Consider the following 22,310-nt stretch of genomic DNA (forward strand, 5'->3'; position numbering starts at 1 on the left):
CTCTCAATGAAGAGCCAGTCAGACAAAAATGAACAATTGTATCCAGACTCTCTGCAATACACAAATCACTTCCATATGAAGGAGAAATACCACAAAGACCAGACTAAGACTCGCTTTTCTTGATCAAATTAATTCCCAACATGCTTAGCTCCTGGTGAATGTCTGTCAGGACCTTTTTAATTGTTATCGGAACTTTATAGTGTAAACAAACCATCACTGGGCACAAAAAAATGTTTACCCAAATACAAAAAAGTGTGTCAGAGAGAGAGTTGGCATGCTTAATCTCAAGTAACAACTGTTATTTTTCAATTCATTTTTCACAATAACAAAGTTAACACTAGACTTTTAAATTTTCTGAAGAAAAGCAACCCCAAAAAACTCTATTGTGTAAATCTATGGGCTAGATTAAGCATCTGCCAGGCAAAAAAAAAAATAAGTCTGATTGCTTAGAAAAGTATAGCAGTCTTTTTCTTAACAAGTCTTATGATCTGAACAGAATGACTCAAGTTACACTGAAGCCTAGGTTTTTTCAAATCTATAATGTATTTATTAATTAACAAAATTAATAGCAAATGTCTCATTGTAGTCTACCTCAAAATCAGCTACATGATAAATGTTAAAAACAGCATAAAACGACTCTCGCAATACCTTTAACTAATATAAAAACAGAAACTCCACCCACCACTGCTCTAACGATTTCCCTTTAGTACAAATAATATATAACTTCTATTTAAACTTTATTTGAATAGCAACAGTATTTGTATGTACTGTAAACAAGATGCTATTTGTTGCTATTTACACTTGGAGTAAACAAAATCTACCACAATTTACACTCAGTGTACACAGCATCTACCTTCATTTACAATTAATGTAAATACCAACTGCTAAATGTAAATATTATCAAGTTTGATTTCATGTTGTTTAAAGTATTTTGTAGTTAAGTGTGCATATACTGAAACTTAAACATAGTATTCAGAAAAGGTCAAGTACTATTGAAGAACAACAGCAGAGGGGCCCATTGTAAGACTTGTGACTGCATGACAGCCCATAAACTGTATTAATTCCCAGTGATGGACGGCAGAGAAAGAGAATGACAGACACAAAATAAAAACAACTGAAATACCTGATGGAGAAGTAGGTGGAATGACCCAGTGAAGCCACAGCCAGTGCCATGAGAAAGAGAGAGACAAAAATGCAGAAAAAAATTACTTTGGTCAGTTAAAATCTCTTCCATGCACAAAACCTACATATGAATTTATTTGTAATGTTTTACTGTAATACAGTAATTAAATAAATAAATAACATTACATTACATTACATTACATTACATTAACTGAAATAATGCTAATATACCAAATTATAAAAATGGGTTTTTAATGTCCTGACGTCCACATTCAAAACACTGCTGGTAATAAAGAACACAATGCCACATGATGAATCACAAGCAGCTTTTCCAAAATTCTGAAGGACATATTAACATATAGAAGGTCAAAAAAAACATACAAACAAACACAAAAACACACAACTTACTAAATAAATAATAATAATAATAATAACTCCTCATGGTAACAGTAGAATGCAACAAACATTCATTTAACAACATAAACCAAATGTACATAACTAAAACGACAAAACAAAAAATAAATACTTATTTCAGTGCAAAAACATCAAATGTGAGCTGTCACACAGTGAATTTCTGATAATGTCAGTTTCACTGTAAATTATGATTTGTTCTTTTTCACTTCTTTCACCTGCATTTAACAGTAGCCTATTTTGCTGTAAAATTACCATTTTTACTGTTATTACAACCATTTTTACCATAAAAAAATTTCATAAAATTATTATTCTGTGTAGTTATAGACTGACAGATGATAGATAGATAGATAGATAGATAGATAGATAGATAGATAGATAGATAGATAGATAGATAGATAGATAGATAGACAAAGTGAAAGTGAAAGTGAAAGTGAAAGTGATGTGACATACAGCCAAGTATGGTGACCCATACTCAGAATTCATGCTCTGCATTTAACTCATCCAAAGTGCACACACACACACACCAGTGAACACACACACAGCAGTGAACACACACACACACCCGGAGCAGTGGGCAGCCATTTATGCTGCGGCGCCCGGGGAGCAGTTGGGGGTTCGGTGCCTTGCTCAAGGGTACCCACAACCTTAGGGTTAGGAGTCAAATTCTCTAACCACTAGGCCACGACTTCCCCAAAAAGGGATAGATAGATAGATAGATAGATAGATAGATAGATAGATAGATAGATAGATAGATAGATAGATAGATAGATAGATAGATAGATAGATAGATAGATAGATAGATAGATAGATAGATAGATAGATAGATAGATAGATAGATGTGCCAAGTGTGTGCCCTTTGACTGAACCCCCTCTCTCTTTTCCCCATCTCTTCTCTGCTCTGAAGGATCCTGTTTCATGAGACACTCACACACACGGCCATCAATCACACACACACTCGCCACTGTCTTCCAGCAGCTGCCCTGCCCTGAACCATCTCTCACATTGTAACACAATAGGGGAGCGTGTCAGGGGAGGGTCTGAATGTGTGTGAGCACTCGTCCCGAAACGCTCTGGCCAATGCAAAGCCCTGAGATGTACTAATCTCTGCTGCTATCCAACTTGAGTTTGTACTGCAAAGGGTTGACAAAAAATAAAACAAAAAAATTGTCAAGGATCTGTCAGGACAGGAGTCACTAAGCATTCATCATAAACATGACAGATACTGTAGATTAAAGATAACATAAAATTGAAACTGACCCTAATTTGTTTCATAATAAAAGTTCCTGGTCTTATTTTGCATCATTCATAACAGCAAGTAAGGAAAGAGTTAGCATTTTTATTGTCTTATAAATAAATATATATGAAACTAAATAAGTAAAATACAACAGTAAAATAAGTAAATTAACAAATTGGATTATTCATGAGATTTTTACACCCTTGGAAGAGACTATTTTACAAAACTGTGTCATAGAGGTGTGTACACAAGGGGGAGCCTATAGACAAACACACAGGTGAGAGCAGTTTACAGGTTGTGAATGTGTGTATTGGAGTTTGTATGATCTATAAAACAATGTTTTAATGAGAATCCCTTTACTGTATATTGCAATGCAAGTTCCATGTGAATCGGACGAGTCCTGCAGACCCTTCAATGCTGGTCCAAACTGGTTAATGCTGTTTAGTCCTGGTCAAGCTGGTGGACCAATATGATTTTCATCCAGCATTGACCAAGGAAGTCTTGATGGTTATATGCTAGTTTAGAAGTCAGGCACACCCGCATCCTATTCTGGGGCAGTGTCATCTCAGTAACACTGAGAAAACATAAGAAAAAAAAACTAAATTTTAAATTTTTCCATTTTTTATGGATTTTTTTCTTTCTTTCATTTTTTTATTTTTATTTTTTTTGGATGCAGTGCAGCATCCAAAACTCAAAAAAAATTGTGCTGTTCATTTCACCAGAGTTGTTCACAAAACCTCATTATTTTCTCTCTATTTATTTTAAAACTTGATTAGTTGTTCATTCTGCTTCATTACATGAAAATTAATTCTGACATTGTGTATTTTTCCTTAATTTGGCTTCTCCCTCTTTTCCAGAGTGTTGTGGGCTCTGCGGTCAAACATTATCAAGCAAATGTCTCACGTCTATAGAGAAGATGAACCTCACATCCAAATCAAACACCATTGTTGTTTATTCAGGATCTAACTTCCCCCCTCCTTTCTTTCGTATCCTGTTCAGTCTACCCCCGAATTCCCCTGATACCTACTCTTTGACATCTCCCGCTTTCTGCAAGCCTTCAAATCCTTCTTTCCACTCGGCATCCCACCCCTGGGCTGCGTTCTTCTGCACTCTCTCCGTCCAACACTGACTTTTATGTGTTTATCTTTGAAGGGTTTCTGCAGACCCAGCTGGACGACTCTGATGTGAAGGTCCATAAGACCACCTCTGACTCCAGAGGGTCTCTGGCATATGTTCTGGCACAGCCCATAATCAAAGCCCACACGATAATCTGCATGCAGTCACACGAGCTGTTTGTGTCAGTGATGTGGAAGACCCAATGGAAAACCCAATTCACATTCAGTTTTTAGAGATTTATTGAACTCAGACTAAATTCAGTTCACAATCTGTAAATCTGTTTTTTTGTAAATGTAAAATGAATACCTGGCAAAATATCAACCTGAAATGGAACGCTGCTCGACACAGCCAGTAAATCGTGGCATTGAGGCCCTTCATGTGAAGGTCCTTGACTAAAGACTTGTGCAGACATCTTAAGTTTGGGTTTCCACAAGACTGATTTTAAAAAAGAAGGCTTTGTATTTTGAATAACTATTAAATTCTTTGCAAAATTCTGTGTTTTCTCTTGTATTTATGGTGTCTAAAGTAAAGCCCAGGATCTATTCACTGTTCACATACTGATTGCACTTTTGCTCTCTTTCCTATAATTTGTTTCCCATTGAAATATTGCACGTCAAAAATGTTCAGTAGATCATCAGGACATTAACAACATAATATCCATGAAAAGCTCCCTAGTAAAAACATATCTTTTTTCTTTCTCTTTATTATTTAGTGATTATAAACATCTTGTCTTCATCAGAAGCTGACCAGCAATGCTCAAGCATTAACATATGCATGACATAGACGCCTGAATTACCATAAAATTAATAACCATTAAAAACATTTGTTTTTGGATAAGCAGCAACTTTTTACTATGATTTTCCACTAATAAATATATAGCCCCTAAACTATATAATAAATAATCATTTATTAATAAAAATATTGAAAAAAAATGTATTTATAAAACTTCTATCACTTTCAATGTATTATTAATAAAAATATTGAAAAAAAATGTATTTATAAAACTTCTATCACTTTCAATGTAGTTTGAATGAAGTCTGTGTTTACTTGCAGTGATAGTCCCTAAGACAGTTCTTTTCATCTGAGAAGCACAGGCAAACATTGCACTTGCTACGCAGTGTGTTTGTGTATCCATTATTGCAGTGTCTGCAGCGTCCTCTCTTCGTCGTATACTGGGAAATGTGCAATCATGTCTTTGCGTACATCCAGTGGGGGTTGGTCCAATGACTTCTCAGCTGGAGGACTCACATCTGTTGAGGATGGTCTCTTCTGAGGATTGAAAGGGCTCCCTGATGTCACCTTCTGTGTGAATGGGTTCGTCTTCCCTGAAGATGGTCGCCCTCTCTTGGGTGTTGTGTTGTGTGTGTTCACCAGGATGAGAGAGGTTGCAAGTTGTGCCTGAAACTGTCTGCTGTTCAGTATCTCTTTCTTAGTCATCTGCAGAGCTTTACAGTTCCGCTTGTAGAGGAGCCCGCCGTTAATCACAGCAAGGATGATGGTGTGCCAAAAGATGTAAATGTACCAGCGGTGGGATTTCATGGGGAACTTGTACTTGACAGCAAATGAGTCCAACAAATCCACACCTCCCATGTGTTTGTTGTAGGTACCAACAATATAAGGCCTCTCAATATCAATGATGTTTTTGGTGGCTTTGTCCCAGCGCTGAATCTTCTGCACAGGTTCTGGTCCAGCAAAGAATGACACAAGTATGACCGCTCTGTTGTCATACCATTTGACAGTGCAGATGTTGTGGTTCCCCTCCACTCGGACAACAAAGCTTCCTCTCCCCTTTTTCTTCATGCTCTTCTCATCTTCAAGGTTGCAGTTGGGTAGCCGTACCTGCCTCACTGTTCCCACATAATAGATTCCATGCTCAAGGAGCTTGACTATCAATGGGACACCGGTGAAGTAGTTGTCTGTGTAGATCTTGTAGTTTTGACCCTCTGGAAGTGTGGAGGCGAGCTTCATCACAACATAACCTGACACTCCAAGTTCAGATTTGGCTTGTCAAATTCTATCTATACTCCCTAGGTACACATCAAAGTCACACAGCGTGTGCCAGAGATTCCAGTTCTCACCCACAGTTTGAACCCCCATGGGTGTGGCTTGCCATGCATATACTGCTTGATGTTACTGAATCTCCCCTTGAAAGGAATCATAATTTCATCCACAGAGTTGTGTTCTTCAGGTACCACCTGCAGGCATCTCTCCCTGAATGAATTCAGCCATGGTCTGAGTTCCCAGAGTTTGTCCTTCTTTTCCATCTCTGACACAGTTAAGTTGTTTGTAAAGTGGAATGAAGTCAACAGAGATTGGAATCAGTTGCGGGACATCACATCAAAAACAGGGGAGTACCGTGTGTCCCTCTCCCAATACATACGGACTCCAGACATTTGCATTAGGTCCATCTTCAGGTACATGCCAAGCATCTTCTCAATTTCCTTATTATTGGTGTTTACAGATGTTCCATTTTTTGCAAGCTGTACTAATTTGTGTTTCTTGTCAGAGCCTCAATCATGTCTTCTGTCACAAACTTTTGGAAGTAAAAAAGATACAGGGAGTTTCAGATACTGCTCTAGATGATGGAGTTTCAAATACCACATACAATTGATTAAATATTACAAATTTAACAGAAAAGTACATTTAGAACTTAGTTACAATGAATCATCTAACAGTTTAAATTTCAATTTGTGACCATGTGAGAAGTGCAGTGTCCTGTAATGTGTAAGGAGCACAGGCTATTTTGACCTATTATTACCACTCTGACCCAACGTTGTAGAATTACAACATAGACTTAACAAGCTCTAAATCAAATTTGATTAATGTTTTCCAAAATAAGTAAATATGTATGTGTTCTACACATTGTAATAAACACACACACACACACACACACACACACACAAATGTAAGGAATTTTACTTACTTGAATCTTGACAAATCCAGTCATGGAAAAAAAGGAGATGAGTTCAACGTGAAGTTTGCAGGCAGAGTGAGTTCATGGCCAGATGACCGGACTTATAAACACTTATTCTATCCAATAGCATTGTGAGAACAAACAATAGAACCCATTAACTATGTAAAAATCCCAGAATAGGATGCGGGTGTGCCATTTGCTGCCCTTTTTTAAAAATTGTTAAAAGCAATGTTGTAATTCTGCAACAGTGGGCTTTACAGGGTTAAACTAATATCTCCTTCAATTCATATGCTTGACAATATTATACAAACTTTCCACTACAAAACACAATCATAAGCACAGAGCAACAGAGAGAGAAAGGAAAACAGGTAGGCAGACAGGAGAGTTCAATCTGTCTGTATTTCTTCCTCGACTTCTACCTTCATCTCTCAACCTTTCATCAACTGCCCTGTTTGCATCTTCAATTTCAGAATATCCTATAGTGTGATGTGAATCACAGCCATGCATCATTATTCCTCCCCTCAGAAACTGAAGGCCGTGCTGCCGACAGCCGTGCTGCGTGTATCTGGTATCATTCTATTTTGGCTGTGTTTTAACCACACATGGATCATCAAAACTTCAATGCAGAACACTTTGAACACGCTCCCCATCTGAAGTTGCAACTAATTCAAGCCAATCACTATTATAACAACACACACCCTGTACATATGCATACACAAAACCAATTACAAACCACTGGACTGAACTATGAAGCCATGCAGTTGCATGCTCGAATGTGGGTGTTTCTTCGACTAAGGGCCTGTGGATTTAATAAACTCCCTTTAAACATGCTTTTCCCAATTTGACTGGTTTAATTCATTTATTTGCTAGCTCCAAAAGTAAACATACAAGAGATGTCATTTTCCTGAGCTCTCAATCTTCTGACTGAACAGCTGTCATTTCCACCACATCTAAAAGTATGAATTGTATTTAGAATGTGATACAAACTGCAAATGTAGAAATCACATTTTAAACATTTGAGGAATAAAATGAAAGACTCTTTTGCCTTGCTTAAACTACATTTATATGTCCTAAATACACACAATAAAATCATATTTTCAACATTTTTTTGCATAATACAACAAAAAGAGTATCTTTGGAAAAGCTACACAGTACAAGTATTCAAGTGATATTTACCTTTATTTTTATTTATTTTTTTGCAATTTTGAAAAAACTTTGTGCAAAATTGTTGGATAACTGTTGGAACAGTTGATTTTTTAATTATTATTATTTTTTATTAATAACTTAAATTAACAAACTCTACATTATCTATCAAGATTATAAAATTTTTTAAAATTAATTTAAAAATTAAATATAATTTACAATAATATTACAAATTTACAGCTTTACTGAAAATGCAATAAATGATATTTATCTTAATTTTTTACTAATTTATTCATAAATCACATTTCTTTTGAAAGCTTCATTCATACAAAATTGTTGGAAAACTGTCAGCATAGCTCAAATTTTTATATATTATTTAGTTGTGCTTTACAATTCTATGTTTATATCATCATAATTTAAAAAAAAAACATATTTTATTATGTTTTCTTTTCATATTTTAAAATCAAAAGTCTGGGTTTAGGGCAATGATAAAACAAAATCTAATTTGAAAGGAGCAAAAATAAATAACGTAAAAACCGAGACAGTGTAAAAAAAAAAAAAAAAAAAATATTGAAATCTGTTAGTTTTAATAAAAATCCACCCCTGAGATATAAAAGTACCCAGTGTCAGAAAAACACCAAACACAACTGCACGCACAGAAAAACAACAACAGCACTTCAATGGACCAGGCCAATAACCCTAAATAAGCCAGGCCCTGGAGATTTTATCACTTGAAGTTCCTCTCCCCAGTGGGCTAAAACAACATTGCACAATATGTGTCCTATTTCGCAGGACTCTTTTGTGCTCTGGTGTAGGCTAAACACAATAGGGGGTTTAGAGTCGTAATATGTAGCAGACTGCGAGAAGAACGCCGGCTCTGGACGAGTAGCGAGTGCCACTATGGTGGTCCAGCTAACTGCGGTTGAGGTAGACTAGATTTGATGATGCAAATGTGAACTGACAGGCCTTTGGACGGGTCTATTTTACTTTAGTGAGAGTACACATTCTACGTCATGCGACTAAAGACTGAAGCTAAAGTAAATACGTGATTTTAATGAGGTTTATTGTTGTCCTCTTGAACAGAAATAAAGATGCCAGTATGAATATGTGGTTCTGTGGCTGTAAATTACTTCCATCTCTAGTTAAACTAACAAAACAATGTTCTCTCATACCAAATCAGCCTGTCCAGCCAGGAACAAACACGTTTGGGAGAGTTTGTGAGTCTTGAGGGGTCTGCTTGCTGTTAGGACATTACGTGGTGCTCTTCTGAGAAATTTACTTCAAGTACAAAGAAATGCGTTGGTCTGTTTGTAGTCTGCAAAAACAAATTTTTGGTGACGCTGGGTCACCGTATTCACACGGCCATGGATGAGATGCTTGATCAAAACCAAACTAAAGCCTAATATGATGATACTTTTGGTTAGATGTCCATAAAATCAAACCCTTGACAAGATAAACCCGGGGGTAAGTGATAAGGACAATACATGTTTCAAATAATGTGTTAATTAATTTACAATTAATGCAAAACTTAGAGTGAGATGAAGGCATTCAGAGCAGATTTCTTGCAGTCCTTTGGCTGACATGGTTTGGCTGGTTTCTATGTAACATGCGGTACCTGTATTGGAGTTGAAATCTACACATGTGCGAATGTCTCATGTCTGACTTTCTGGCAGTTCGGGTGGTTGCCATGTGCCTTGTGTTCGGCAGCAGCAGCTGTGCTGACACTTGTCTTACAGGTTTTTCAAAACATATGGCACATCTGGCAACCCCAAACAGGGACTCCCTCATCAACCCCCATGGACTTTTACTGTGCTGATTGGAAAGAGATCTTTCATTTTCATTTTTTGCCCCTCCGAATATGATCAGTGAAGGAGAAAACATGCCAAGAATCTGTCTTTGATCTGGGCTGAGAGATCCTGCGAATCATGACATGGCAAAATTACACTTCAAAGAGCTCTGCCATCAGGCTGTTTGGAATCGCTCTGTGATAGTCAATATTAATTGCCACATAAATATTTAAAGACTGTAAATGGTAATCGAAAAGTTACATGTGGTTTAAAAATTTGTCATGCTTTATCGTTTTGAAACTCCACATCGATTTATTCCACTGTTTCCTAACCAAGACATTTCCAGTATCCAGTAAATTTTCTGCCCTTAATAAAAGCAAAAAAGCAGTGCGAAATGTCATAATCACAGCCAATCAGAATGTATTTGATGTGTAATGAAAAGCAATGTAGAGTCTGGTTTTGGACCAATGAGATTTCACGGTGGGCAGGGCTTGCAGAAAAATAACACTTGTGCACAGCTCAATGTGTTGTCCAAGTCTTGTCACATGTTGCGTCCACTTAGGACAAAAAGGAACATGAAAGAGTTTTGGCAGATATTTTCAAAAACATTATTTCCAAAAGGAGGTGTTAAGCGAAGGTGTTACATCCAAGCTTGATCATAGAAATTCTGAATCAAAGCACAATCATCTGAATGTCTTTGCTGACTCTGTTCTCCTCAAACTGGTCTAGTTGAGCTCAGGCAACACAGGCAGGATAGTTTTGACAGCGCTAAGCAAACTGACCCGGATAGCAGAAGGCCACTATTTCACCCTGGTTTTAATCCTACAGTCTAAAGCACAACAGAAACTGTTGAACTCGAGCCTAGACTGTCTTCGGCTCTTTACACATATTATTTCTGACTGCAAAAGGAATTAGTAATATGTAAAATTTTAAATGAAATAAAAAATACATTTTAAAGCAATTTTATTTCTTTTTGAGGCAATACACAAATATCGGGTTAACTCACATACTACCAACAAGACCAATACAAGCACAGTGTTTTCAATAATGCATTATCTTCTCATCAAAATGTATTCTGAGCCTTTTTAGAACTTGAGAATCTCTGCAGGCATATGTAGCGCTATTGTTAGTGTGGAGATGCAAACAAAAGAGCCAAACAATTCCCATCATATGCTTCACTAAAAAAAAAGGATGATTTGCTGTGACAGACTAATATACAAGACCAGACCAAAGGCTGAAATGAATCCAGATACTTTTGAAGGTACACTGGGGAAAGTAGCGTGTGTTTCTTCCTCAGTTCTCTCAAACCTACAAACAAACAAGTACAGAAGGAATACCATGATGCAAACAATTACCTCAACCACTGAATCAAAGGCCTGGTATTAATTTCCCTGTATTTCAAGACTTATTCAGAGCTCAGCTGGATAAATAAATAGCCTAGCTTGGGAAGAGCTTTTATTTTATTTTTTTTGGTTGGGGTAGGTTGAGTAATTGGTGGCCATCTTGGGAAAATCACACTATGCTTCGATTCAGACTTTAGCATGGGGAACAATACATCTACAGTTTGATGCCACAAGATGCACTCACACACAAACAGATACACATACACAAATGACCAGCACTGAGACAGTATTCAAGCCAAGCAAAGATTAAGTACATTGCATAAAAAATGATGCCCAACACCATTTAATTTTATTTATTACTCAACCGATGGAAAATTATGCCAGGAGGAATCAACATATAATATAAACTTGGCTCTAGAAAAGGTCTGTGTTCCACAATAAGACAATTGTGGTATTTTATAAAATCATTCTTGGCAGCCCTATCTATTACAAAATGGATATTCGCCCAGATGGTTAAAAGTGAATAGCACATTGCAAAACTGAACCGAGTATTTATATCAACAGCATCTTGGAATGTTACATCCAAAACACAAGATAAATACATGCATAAACAGACGAATACAAAGCTTGGGTATTCAATAAACACTTTTATGTTATGTGCTGTAAACCAGCGACCATTATTCAAGCACAAAGAGTCAAGTTAAAGGTCAAGACACAACATGTCTGAGTAAAGAAATAAGATTAAAATAGAGCTTTTCTTATTAGTAAACATAATGAGGATTCTCCGACACGTTCCCTGAGTTGAAAAAGCTCCTTGAATGAGGCTGCTGAAAAGAAAAGCTACTTTAAAACCTGGTTTTGTTTATGACGTGTGTTAAAATTCTGCATGCACTGGTAAAACCTCTGTTAAACAGAAATGCTTTTAAAACAATGGAATTGTTGCCTGAGCTCTAATCTGCCTCTGGATAACGTGACTGGAGCCAGAGGAGTAGCCTGAGAAGACATTGAGAGATCTCTCTTGAGTTGAAGAGGTTTCGTCTGAAGTGCACCTGGCTCTGGTCGAGGCTGGCACAGGTGCAACACAAACATTGACGCACAAACAGGAAACTACAAAAGCGATACAAATTAATCCCTTAAAACTGAGCGCAATGTTCAGAAGAACCTCGATGACTCACCAAGATGATTCTACGAAAATAAACCTACTCTCTTCTCAGGCCTAAAAAGGTCATTCACTTTCACACAAATACTAAACAAATCAGGTTATGTTAGTCAGACACCAATTAATGTCTATATATATGTCTATATATATATATATATGATATTACTGACGCTTTTGATTGATTTAATGCATCCTTCTGAATTAAAGAATTTCTTTAAAAAAAAAATAAAACTCTTACTGACCACAAACGTTTGAACAGTATTGTACAATATTTTTCCAAGTGACCAAGTTAACAGATAAACTCACATTGGAGGAGTGATCCAAAACAAATCTAGAAACCAGAATATCTCTTTTAATGTGGGTCTGTAAGCAACCACACAGAACAGCATCATGGAGGCGAGTTTTGCATAGACAAGCACCATGCACACTTTCCTTATGAAAAGTAACAATCTAGTAAAATCAGTCAGTCTACAAGGCGGAGAGTATAAGGCTGTTAAATCAAAGATCAGTTTAATTGGGCATATTCAATGCATTTTTCCACCCAATTCTTGGAAGAATTTCTCGTTCTTACTGGAAATAAATGTTCATTCTGCTTTTTGACCTCATGCCTGACAACTCCCTATTATCTGTACTGCAAGATTTTTTTTCCCTTCAATCTGCTTCGTGAAAGAACAAAACAACAGAAGGAGCTCTCACTTCAGAGTGTTTAAAGTTAGAAAAAGACCAGAGATGTGGACGGTCTCAGAAATGTCACAATGACACTTTTTCAAATATGTCTCTTTCTTCCAAGCTGCTATATTATATTGTTGCTGTTCACTTCCCATGCTGACAGCACACCGCGAGACCTGTGGGCCTAAATCAAAACCAAACCTCTTCCTCGACCTCCACGACCCACAGGCTTTGACAATATTAAATTAACCTTCATCATGCAACAACATCCCACTGAGCCATCCTTACGTTGATTCACACTCCCTGCAAATAGAGAACTGTCATGAGTCACAGACATTGTGACCTTTGACCCTGTGTCAGCCCCTCTAATCCTGTCCCAGCTTATTCCTGCTGCTCAGTGAAGGGAAAACGGCTGATGTCATAAGGGGAAGTGCAGTGAGGTGTGAGTGGAACAGGAAATGAGCATCCACTCCACACCAAGCTGGATTTCAGGCCAATCAGATTGCTGGCTGGACTCCACTGGGCTGATCAGAAAAGATGGAAGCTTCTGTAAGGCTTGATCAGAATATACATAAATGTAGCCACTGGATTGATCTGTCTGAACCTCTCTTATGTCTAAGAAAAACTACTAGGATTGACCCCCTGGGGAATATCTGAATCACTAAACTAGACTAGTAAACATCTTTGGGTTTAGACCATTTTAAAGGAATAGTTCACCTAAAAAAAAAAAAAAGAGATTTTGTAGTTATAAACATGTATGACTTTCCTTCTATTTTGAAACATAAAAAATCAGCAACCAAGTACATCTTCTTTTGTGTTTTATGGAGAAAGCAAGTCATGCAGATTTGGAACAACAGGAGGGTGAGCAAATGATCACAGGAGTTTCATTTTTAGCTGAACTATTCCTGAGGTATAATCAAAATTATGATCATTGTTGATTACAATTATAATACCTGTCGGTTTAAAGTTCTGGCTGCAGTTGAGCTAAATACACCCTAGTGCTGCATTACATCCAACATTCATGGCCAATACTCTCTCCCTGGACGGCACATGTTTACCCAGCATTCCCTTGCTACACCGTAGAGTTCACCACGGACAAAGAGAGGTTAAACACAGCCTTTCTTATGCTGCTGCCTTCATGCGGATCCATTTCATTAAATATGGCATTGAATAGCACTGAATTAAGCAGAAAAATAAGATCTGTCCCTATGGGATGAAAATTTCCCGCTCCAATGAAAACAATAATATTCTCGCTCAGGGCTAGAGTGATTTCAAGAAAGCTACACATAAATTTACATCCTATATCTGGTCTACAAATGTGAAACATAATATAAGGAAAATTCCAAGCCATCTTTCATGCGGCACATGGCATCACTGTCCTTGTTAATGAACTCAGGAGAATATGGATATATGTATACTGTTACTGTATATATCTGGTTGTTGAAACGACTGGAAAGAAAACAATCAAACCTATGCGTGACCAAAAGTCAGCATAAATTAAACAAAAATCCATAAAAAAAAAAAAAACAATATTCAACAACATTATTTCTAAAAAATTTAATAATAACAAAATAATCATAACAATAAATAATTTTTCATCAATTACATAAAGTTTTTTATTTTTAGATTTTACTTTGAAAGACACAAGTTTCTTAACTTAATGCAAAAAAAAAAAACATTTTGTGAAACAAAATTACATATAGATATGTATATATATATATATATATATATATATAATATATATATATATATATATATATATATATAATTACATTTAAATTATTTATAAATTAAAACTAGGCTATTTGTTGCTAGATTTAATTTATGGTGATTTCATTGAATATATATATATATATATATATATATATATACATATATACACACACATATAGGGTTTTAGAGTAAAGAGAATTTAATGTGATGTCATGCAAAACATAATTTTGGATTTATTTTCTTGTTTCTTTTCTGTCTCGATTGAATGGTGTGACCTGGACATGTTTTATTGAGATTCATCCCAAAAGCTATTTTCTCACTTGCTTTTTGAAATGTATATACATTGCTTTTAAGTGTTGATGATTTCAGACTTTTTGTGACCCGTGTTACATGGCCTACAGTTATTTTGAGGAAATCGAAACCATTCTTTGAATCTGAAAGTTCATATTCTGAGGGTGGGAAGGTTCACCGTTACCCTGCACCTCATCCTCAGTTAAACCTGTTTCTGCTTCAACATCAAAAACATGCCAAGGAGAGGCCAATTTGGGAAGAATTCACTTTTTCGACGCACGCACACAGACATGCATCCACGCACACCATCATAAACCATCACCTTTGCATGCAGATACATGGTCACTGCAAATAATTCCTGCTCCTCTCTGACTAGAGAAAATAAGAGAGAGCTGAAAGATGCCTCTGTGAAAATGAAACCATCTGCTGACATTTGCCCACTTCAAAAGATACTATAGATGCTGTAAAGTGATTGAATGCAACACAAATAAACATATAAAAAGATAAAAGCTATATGGCCATGGTCATATAATAATCAAGGAAAAGCACCTTTCATCACTTACTGTAGCCCCTAGTCATTCATGTTGATGTTTTTATGGGTATAAGGATGCTGCACATTCTGTCTCTTGAATGTTTAACAGACTTGTTTTGGTGGGACTGGTAAGTTCTCAGGATCATAAAACTCATCCCTTTACAATATCTGTTAGATGCACACTACCATTAAAAAGTTTAAGGTCAATAACTTTTTATGTTTTTGAAAGATGTCTCTTCTGCTCACTAAGGCTGCATTTATTTGATCAAAAATACAGTAAAACAGTAATATTGTGAAGTATTATAATCATTTTAAATATCCATTTTCTATAGTAATATATTTGAAAATGTAATTTATTCCTGTGATGTCACAGCTGAATTTTCAGCAGGCATTACTCCAGTCTTTAGTGTCACATAATCCTTCAGAAATCATTATAATTTTATGATTTCTGCTCAAGAAATATGTCTTATTCTTTTCAGTGTGTTGGAAAATGGGGTTGAAATGTGATGATTCATATTTTTTTCAGGATTCTTTGATGAACAGAAAAGTCCAACGAAAAGCATTTATTTGAAATAGAAATCTTTTAAAAATTATAATTGCTCCCTTTCTATACGATATCACAACGTTTGGTCCTAAAATACAAAATTATTTGCGTGTGATTCGTTTTTACAACCATGACTATTGCATTGTTTGCAAATAATACAGTAAAAAATTATAATAGCAAACTTGATTAGAGTTCTATAATATAAACATACAAAACATACAAAAATCTTATAGGCCTACTTCCTTGTTGATAGTGAATGGTGTTTACAGTGGAAACCATGTATATATCAAATGGAACATGAATTTACATTGATTGAACTAAAATAAATACTCAAACACAGAGAGACTTTGGCTCTTGATTTCTGAAGTCCACCATTCACCACTGATGTACAGTAAACGTAGCCAGAAATGAAGGTTTTCCTTGGGATCTTTAGTAAAACATCTCAACAGCTGTCAAGATACTGTTGGCATTTGCATTTTGAGAAGTTCCTGTTTGCATGGATTGGTCTCCATCCCGGTAAACTGCACAAGTGGCTTTTCAAAGCTTTCGGCTTTGCTCTCTTTCCTTGGAGCAGATTTCTATAAACTTACACAGGTGCATAATAAAACAAAAGGGCTCGAACCCAGTGAGATTTATGTACAGTAAGTGGCTTTTACTCACAAAAACAAGTAGGACTGCTTACATTAGAGAAATAAATGAGAATTTTGGGCTGAAAAAAAAGGAATATTTTTACCAGAATACAGTTTTTTCCCACAGGCACTAAAAAATGAAAATTTACTCAACCTCATGTTGTTCCAACATATGTCACATATGACTTTCTTTCTTCCATGAAACACAAAAGGAAACATTTAGCAGAGTTTTCCCATGGGTGCTCTTTTCCATACAATGAAAGTGAATAAGATGAATCCTACAAGTGTCAAAAACAGCATAATAAAGGTTTTTTATTAAAATGGCCAATAACAGTGTAATTTTAGTATCATATATGATACTAATTATAGTTTACTATTACAGGTACTTTTATGTTTTTTATTAATATTTTGAATTAGTTTTTTATGTTCAATTTTAAAGTTTTAGTAAAATGCTATTTTTTTTATGTCTATATCTATATACTTTTTATGCATTTTTATTTCAGTTTTAGATATTTTAGCACATCTTACTTGTTAACATTTCTTTATTTCAAGGATTTTTTTACGGTTTTAGTTTTAGTTAAGTATAATATCCCTGATCCATACATGCTCTATATTTAAACATTTTTTGAAGCCATTTGATTTCTTAAATTTTGGTCAGTTCCTCAAAGCTATCATATGGCTTCAGAAGACAAGACAAGAAAATAGCAGTCTGTCTTTGTATGGAAAAGAGTTATTTAAAAAAAATGTATGTATCACACGGTAAAAGTAATAGGAACAGTAAATGGTGACAGAATTTTCATTTTGGGGTTAATTATCCTTTTAAAATTATTAATTATTTCTTTGTATAAAACAGATGGTCAGTCAAGTCTGAATGCAAATCAGCTCACATTCAATACAGAAAATGTGTTTTTTGCATCTTCACAGAGAATCCAATCCCCACAACCACAACAAAAATGCGAATCAGTGCCAGCCACGTCTCACTTCCAGCTGAAATCATTAGAGTGAGTGGATAGGGACAGATTGAATGTTACCGCTAATAACTCCAGTGCTCTAAATGCAAGAAAAGAAAACACAGAAGCCCTTTTCACTCTGAAAGGCCAAAAGACCCTGCACAATGTGTTTTCACTTTTTAGAGCGCCAACGAAGAGATCTTTTTTCATTTCAAACTGGATATAGTATTATATCTCTTCTGAGATTGGTTGGACCTCTCACAGAGCATCTGGACTTTCCTCATTGATAAAAATGCAATTGAGAAAGTTCTGAATACGAAACTGACACATGTGGTTCTAATAAAGCCATACAGGCCGCAAGTGACACTCAAACCCTTTATTCATTAACAGTTCACAAATATGTACCAAATGGTGCTGCATGGGTGTCTCGCATGTCTGACGTTGAGAAGCCAAGGCCAGCAACTTACCGTTGTCTTATCACACTTAGCAATCTCACAGGTCCCCATAACACATTGTGTTTGAGACGATAACTGTGTCACCCAACCCTTCCAGAAGGCCAGAACTCCCTTGAAAAGCACAGGCTCTTGCAAGATGACCCCTTGTGTAATAATGTGTTCGTTTTAACCCGTGGTATCCAGCCTCTCTCAGAGGAAAGTCTGTGGAATGTATTTGAAGAGGTAATCGTAACTCTCTCTGAAACTTCTCAAGGTAATTGATTTAAAATGTTGCCAGAGAATCACCTCTGCGTCTTTCTGATGGATCGGCCATGAATGAAGCAGGAATTGTGATCTATATCAGTGCATGCAGTACTGTTCAAAGCTTTGGGATCGGTAAGAGTGTTTTAGTTTCTGAAATAAGCCCCTTATGCTCACCAAGGTTGCATTTACTAGATCAAAAATACAGTAAAAACTTTTAGCAGAAATTATATTATTATCGACTAGTTATCATTTTATTATTTATATGCGGATTTGGTGCATAAGAAACATTTATATTGTTTTCAGTGCTGCTTAATATATTTGAAAACTTTTTTTGGTAACATTGATACTATTTTCAAGATTTATTTAATGAAAAGAACAGAATTTATTTGAATTTCTATTTAATTTTTTTGTTAAATTAGAAATGTCTTTATTACCATATTTGAACAATTTAATGCTGAATAAAAGTATTAATTTCTGCCAAAAAAATAAATAAAATACTGTCAATAACTGATGTAAAATGAGAAAAATGTACGGTGGCCGATACACCTCAAATCAAAAAAAAACAAAAAAAACAAAAAAAAAACACCTAAAAAAAAAAAACACCTGCAAATACTCACAACAGAAAGGAAAAACGTGCTTCCCTTAAACATTTCTGATGTAGTCTGTGCATATTTGCAGCGCATTTCTGATTTTGTTTATTTGTTTTGTATTTGCAGCGCATTTGTTTGTGTTTTTATCATTTGCAGCGCTTTGAGCTCTCTCTGCCACTGTAAAAATTAGCTTTTTTTGTCACAAAAATAATGACATAATCCACAATATCCTAATGGTCTTAAAATATGCAAAATAAAATTTCTAATTTTATTCCTTAGGATTTTGGGGTGAAATATGATCTGGACATTTCTCCGTGAGATTCACCTGATTGCTCTTTTGGACACAGAAGCCATATTCTATTCTATTTGTACATTCGTTCTGAAGATAAAATTCGGTCTTATTAAGCAGAACGCTTCCTAAATGCCATTTCAAAACAAAGGCAAAATCATTGTATGTTAATGCTCATGGTGTGTTTGCAGTAAACTTTGGCCTGCTCTTACAAATAACTATGTAAATCTGTTTTTAGTAATGCCAGTTATCTCTTAAAAGAGAACACAGGACATCCTTATCTGCATGGCCAGGAAGGAGATGGGGCTACAATGACTACTCTCACACAAACAGTGAACAATCATCATGCTTCAGTTATGAGACAAAAATGATTCTCAGATGAATTTAAAACACAAAATTTGGTTTAATTTAATTTTTAGACTCAACTGGTAGCCGCTGAGCAAATGACAAACTACCAGATCCTACTGAGCCTTTAAACAAGATCATGCACAAACAATGGCTAGCGTAATCCAACTGATCCTTCAGACACCTAAAACCCCCTGCTGTCCCAGACATATATCACCGCAAACACACCAAATAACAATAATTACAAACATATGTCCAGCAGAGACCAAACACAGATTTATTAAACATTTTTTGTTTGCAAGGGAAAAATATGAAAATGTATTACACGTGATCATTTTGGGTTTGGCAGTTTTTAAATGGGATAGTTAAACCGAAAGCATTAGTTCAGCTGACCTTTGACTTTGATTTACTCAATGATAAGTACTTTGACAGCCGTGCAAACTAAGGAAATCAAAATGTGCTCAGCTAAAGTAGTAGTTGTTATGAAATTTGATTCATTTTAGTAATTTCTGTTATTTTTCTTTTTTCTTTTTTTTTATGAAAAGATTTGGTTAAATCTGTTCATCGCTGTTTTGAACTCTTACCCTTAAGGCCAAAAAAACCCTTGAGATTTACTGTGTTCCAGAAAAATATTGAGCTAATTGTCAAAAAATTGTAATACTTAATTGTAGGCTACAATAAAACTATTGCACTAACAACATCAAGGTCATGGGTTCTATTTCCAGGAAATTAATGTGTTGATTTACTTCAGTGCATTGTAAGTTGCTTTGGATAAAAGTATCTACCAAATGCAAATGTAAATAAATATATATAATAAACAAAAAATATGAATTATAAATCATTATAAATATGAATTACTATACCAGAATTATTTTAAATTATGAGTGGCTTGGTATCAATCACTCTTCAGATTATAGATCATATTTCAGGTAGCCACAATTCTATATCCTGAAGCATTATTTCAGAAGGTACCGAAGAGGATATTGCAAACTGTGGATTAACTAATCGATAAATAATGGAATTTAACAGTCATTCTCAATTATTTTTACGATGGACGGCCAGCCTAGTCATACTCCTTTGATAGCCAGCGTCCCGCCATCACAGAGGAAAACATCTGGAACAGCGCAGCGGAAGAGGCCCCCCCACTCTTGGTATAACATTGCAGCGCTGCACTAATAAGAACCAGTTGCATCATTTAGCCAAGTGCTGATGAATGACCCCTGTTTAAGTAATGCTCGGTGCTTTTAGGAGAGCAGGGCGTGCTTTGACACTGGCCATGAGAGATATAGTCTTATAGTCAGGTAAAAGACAGGCTTCAATGGTACTGGTTAGTTGAATAACAGACACTGTGTTCGTTAACACTGGGCTCTCATCTGTAAAAAACATAATTACTTTTGTCTTGAAACAGCTACTTTGAGTTAAGCAATATTTGACTTCATACATCTTGTGGCAAATCTGTCCTGACAGTGTTTTTTTAGGGCACTTTTGTGGGTTCATTACAAGTTAAGCTGTATTGACAGCATCTGATTACCAAAGAAAATGATTTCTGCCCTCAATTTCGGTCCAAAAAGTACTGCAATTACAGTAGAAATTTATGAGAAAAAGCATTGCAGGAACAGAAAAACTGTAAAAATACACCTAAAAATACAAAACCTATAACTGAAAAAATACAACCTATAACTGTAGTGCTGTCACTAGGACCACAGTTATTTCTGTATATTTCTGTATTTTGGAAGAATTATAGTAAGTGCTTAAATTTTTTTTTGCATTTTTTAACAAACAGTATTATAGCATTTTTATACAATATATATATAGATTTTATACAAAGTTATTGTTATTCAGTGAATATTAAATTATATTAAACACCAATGCTTTCAGTGAATATTAAATTATATTAAACTCCTAGAATGCACCTCATTAAGTAGGCAAATGAGAGAATGTGCAAACTGTGCAGAACTGATATGAACTGAAAAGGCTGAAATATAAGAGTTTTGATTTGTTTAACGTTTATTGCTGACTATTACAATAATTATTTTTTCTTTAATAGTTGTAATATTAATCCAAAATGTAGAATTATAGACAAGGTTTATTTATTTCTTTTTTCATTCATTCATATAAAGACATGACAAAAAATAGTAAGAGCAGTACGCTAAAACACCATTCCAAATTCATCCAGGGTCGTGATGAGTGAGTCACTGAATCATTTACTCAGCCGATTCACTCAAAAACATAGATTCGTTTAGAAACAAAACTCCTCTACTGGGTATTGTTCAGAAACATGCAATGGTTCTGTTCTGGCTTTGTTCAGAGCTGAACAAAAATTTACCATGTAACTGTATTAATATTGTGTCTAAAATACATGTTAATTTTGTGATTGGTTTGAGCACTAACAACAGTACTCTTTTTTTCTCTCTCTCTTTCTTTCATACACATGCGGGCATGCACATATATCAGGCTCTTGATCCAGTGGTCTGTGCAGTCCAGCTGTGAGGTCAGATGTTAGTGGGGTTGATTATGAGCAGTGAGCATCTGTCTACACCATTTGATAAACCTGCTCTCTCCACTTCAAAAACAGCACATGAAAAAATAAAAAAGGGGATGTCATCACCTTACGACCGCTCAAGACCTCTGTTGACTTTATACACTGACCTCAGGTCTGTAAAGGAGGCAGCACAGAGCACGGGGCAAAGGCCTGACCGTGTCAATCAGACGAGCATCAAGCACATGTGCCACAATGATGAAATGACCTGTCAATCAGTGTCAGTGGATGTGCACAGGTGTGCAGAGTAAGAGAAGAAATGGCATCAAACACCATAAAGCACTCACAC

General features: G+C 35.6%; 3 protein-coding genes across 3 annotated transcripts in view; all 3 read right to left on the reverse strand.

Moving 5' to 3' along the window:
- The window catches only part of LOC122133921 (SH2 domain-containing protein 4A-like), a 956,524-nt gene that overhangs the window by 479,549 nt on the left and 454,665 nt on the right, over positions 1-22,310 (reverse strand). The window lies entirely within an intron of this gene.
- LOC109066939 (sorting nexin-25) overlaps positions 1-22,310 on the reverse strand; it is an 825,452-nt gene that overhangs the window by 56,601 nt on the left and 746,541 nt on the right. The gene's annotated exons all lie outside the window — the stretch shown is intronic.
- Positions 4,913-7,922, reverse strand: LOC122147571 (piggyBac transposable element-derived protein 3-like). The gene is made up of 2 exons (XM_042770671.1): positions 6,810-7,922; positions 4,913-6,419 (listed from the first exon to the last, which is right to left on the reverse strand). Exon 2 carries the CDS (start codon positions 5,852-5,854, stop codon positions 5,021-5,023), a length of 834 nt encoding a protein of 277 aa, XP_042626605.1. The 5' UTR covers positions 5,855-6,419; positions 6,810-7,922; the 3' UTR covers positions 4,913-5,020.

This window comes from Cyprinus carpio, chromosome A14 (genome assembly GCF_018340385.1).
Source record: "Cyprinus carpio isolate SPL01 chromosome A14, ASM1834038v1, whole genome shotgun sequence".
NCBI lineage: Eukaryota > Metazoa > Chordata > Actinopteri > Cypriniformes > Cyprinidae > Cyprinus > Cyprinus carpio.

Excerpts from the sequence above, each read along its gene's own strand:
- LOC122147571 (XM_042770671.1), bottom strand. The coding sequence starts at position 5,854 with ATGAAGCTCGCCTCCACACTTCCAGAGGGTCAAAACTACAAGATCTAC.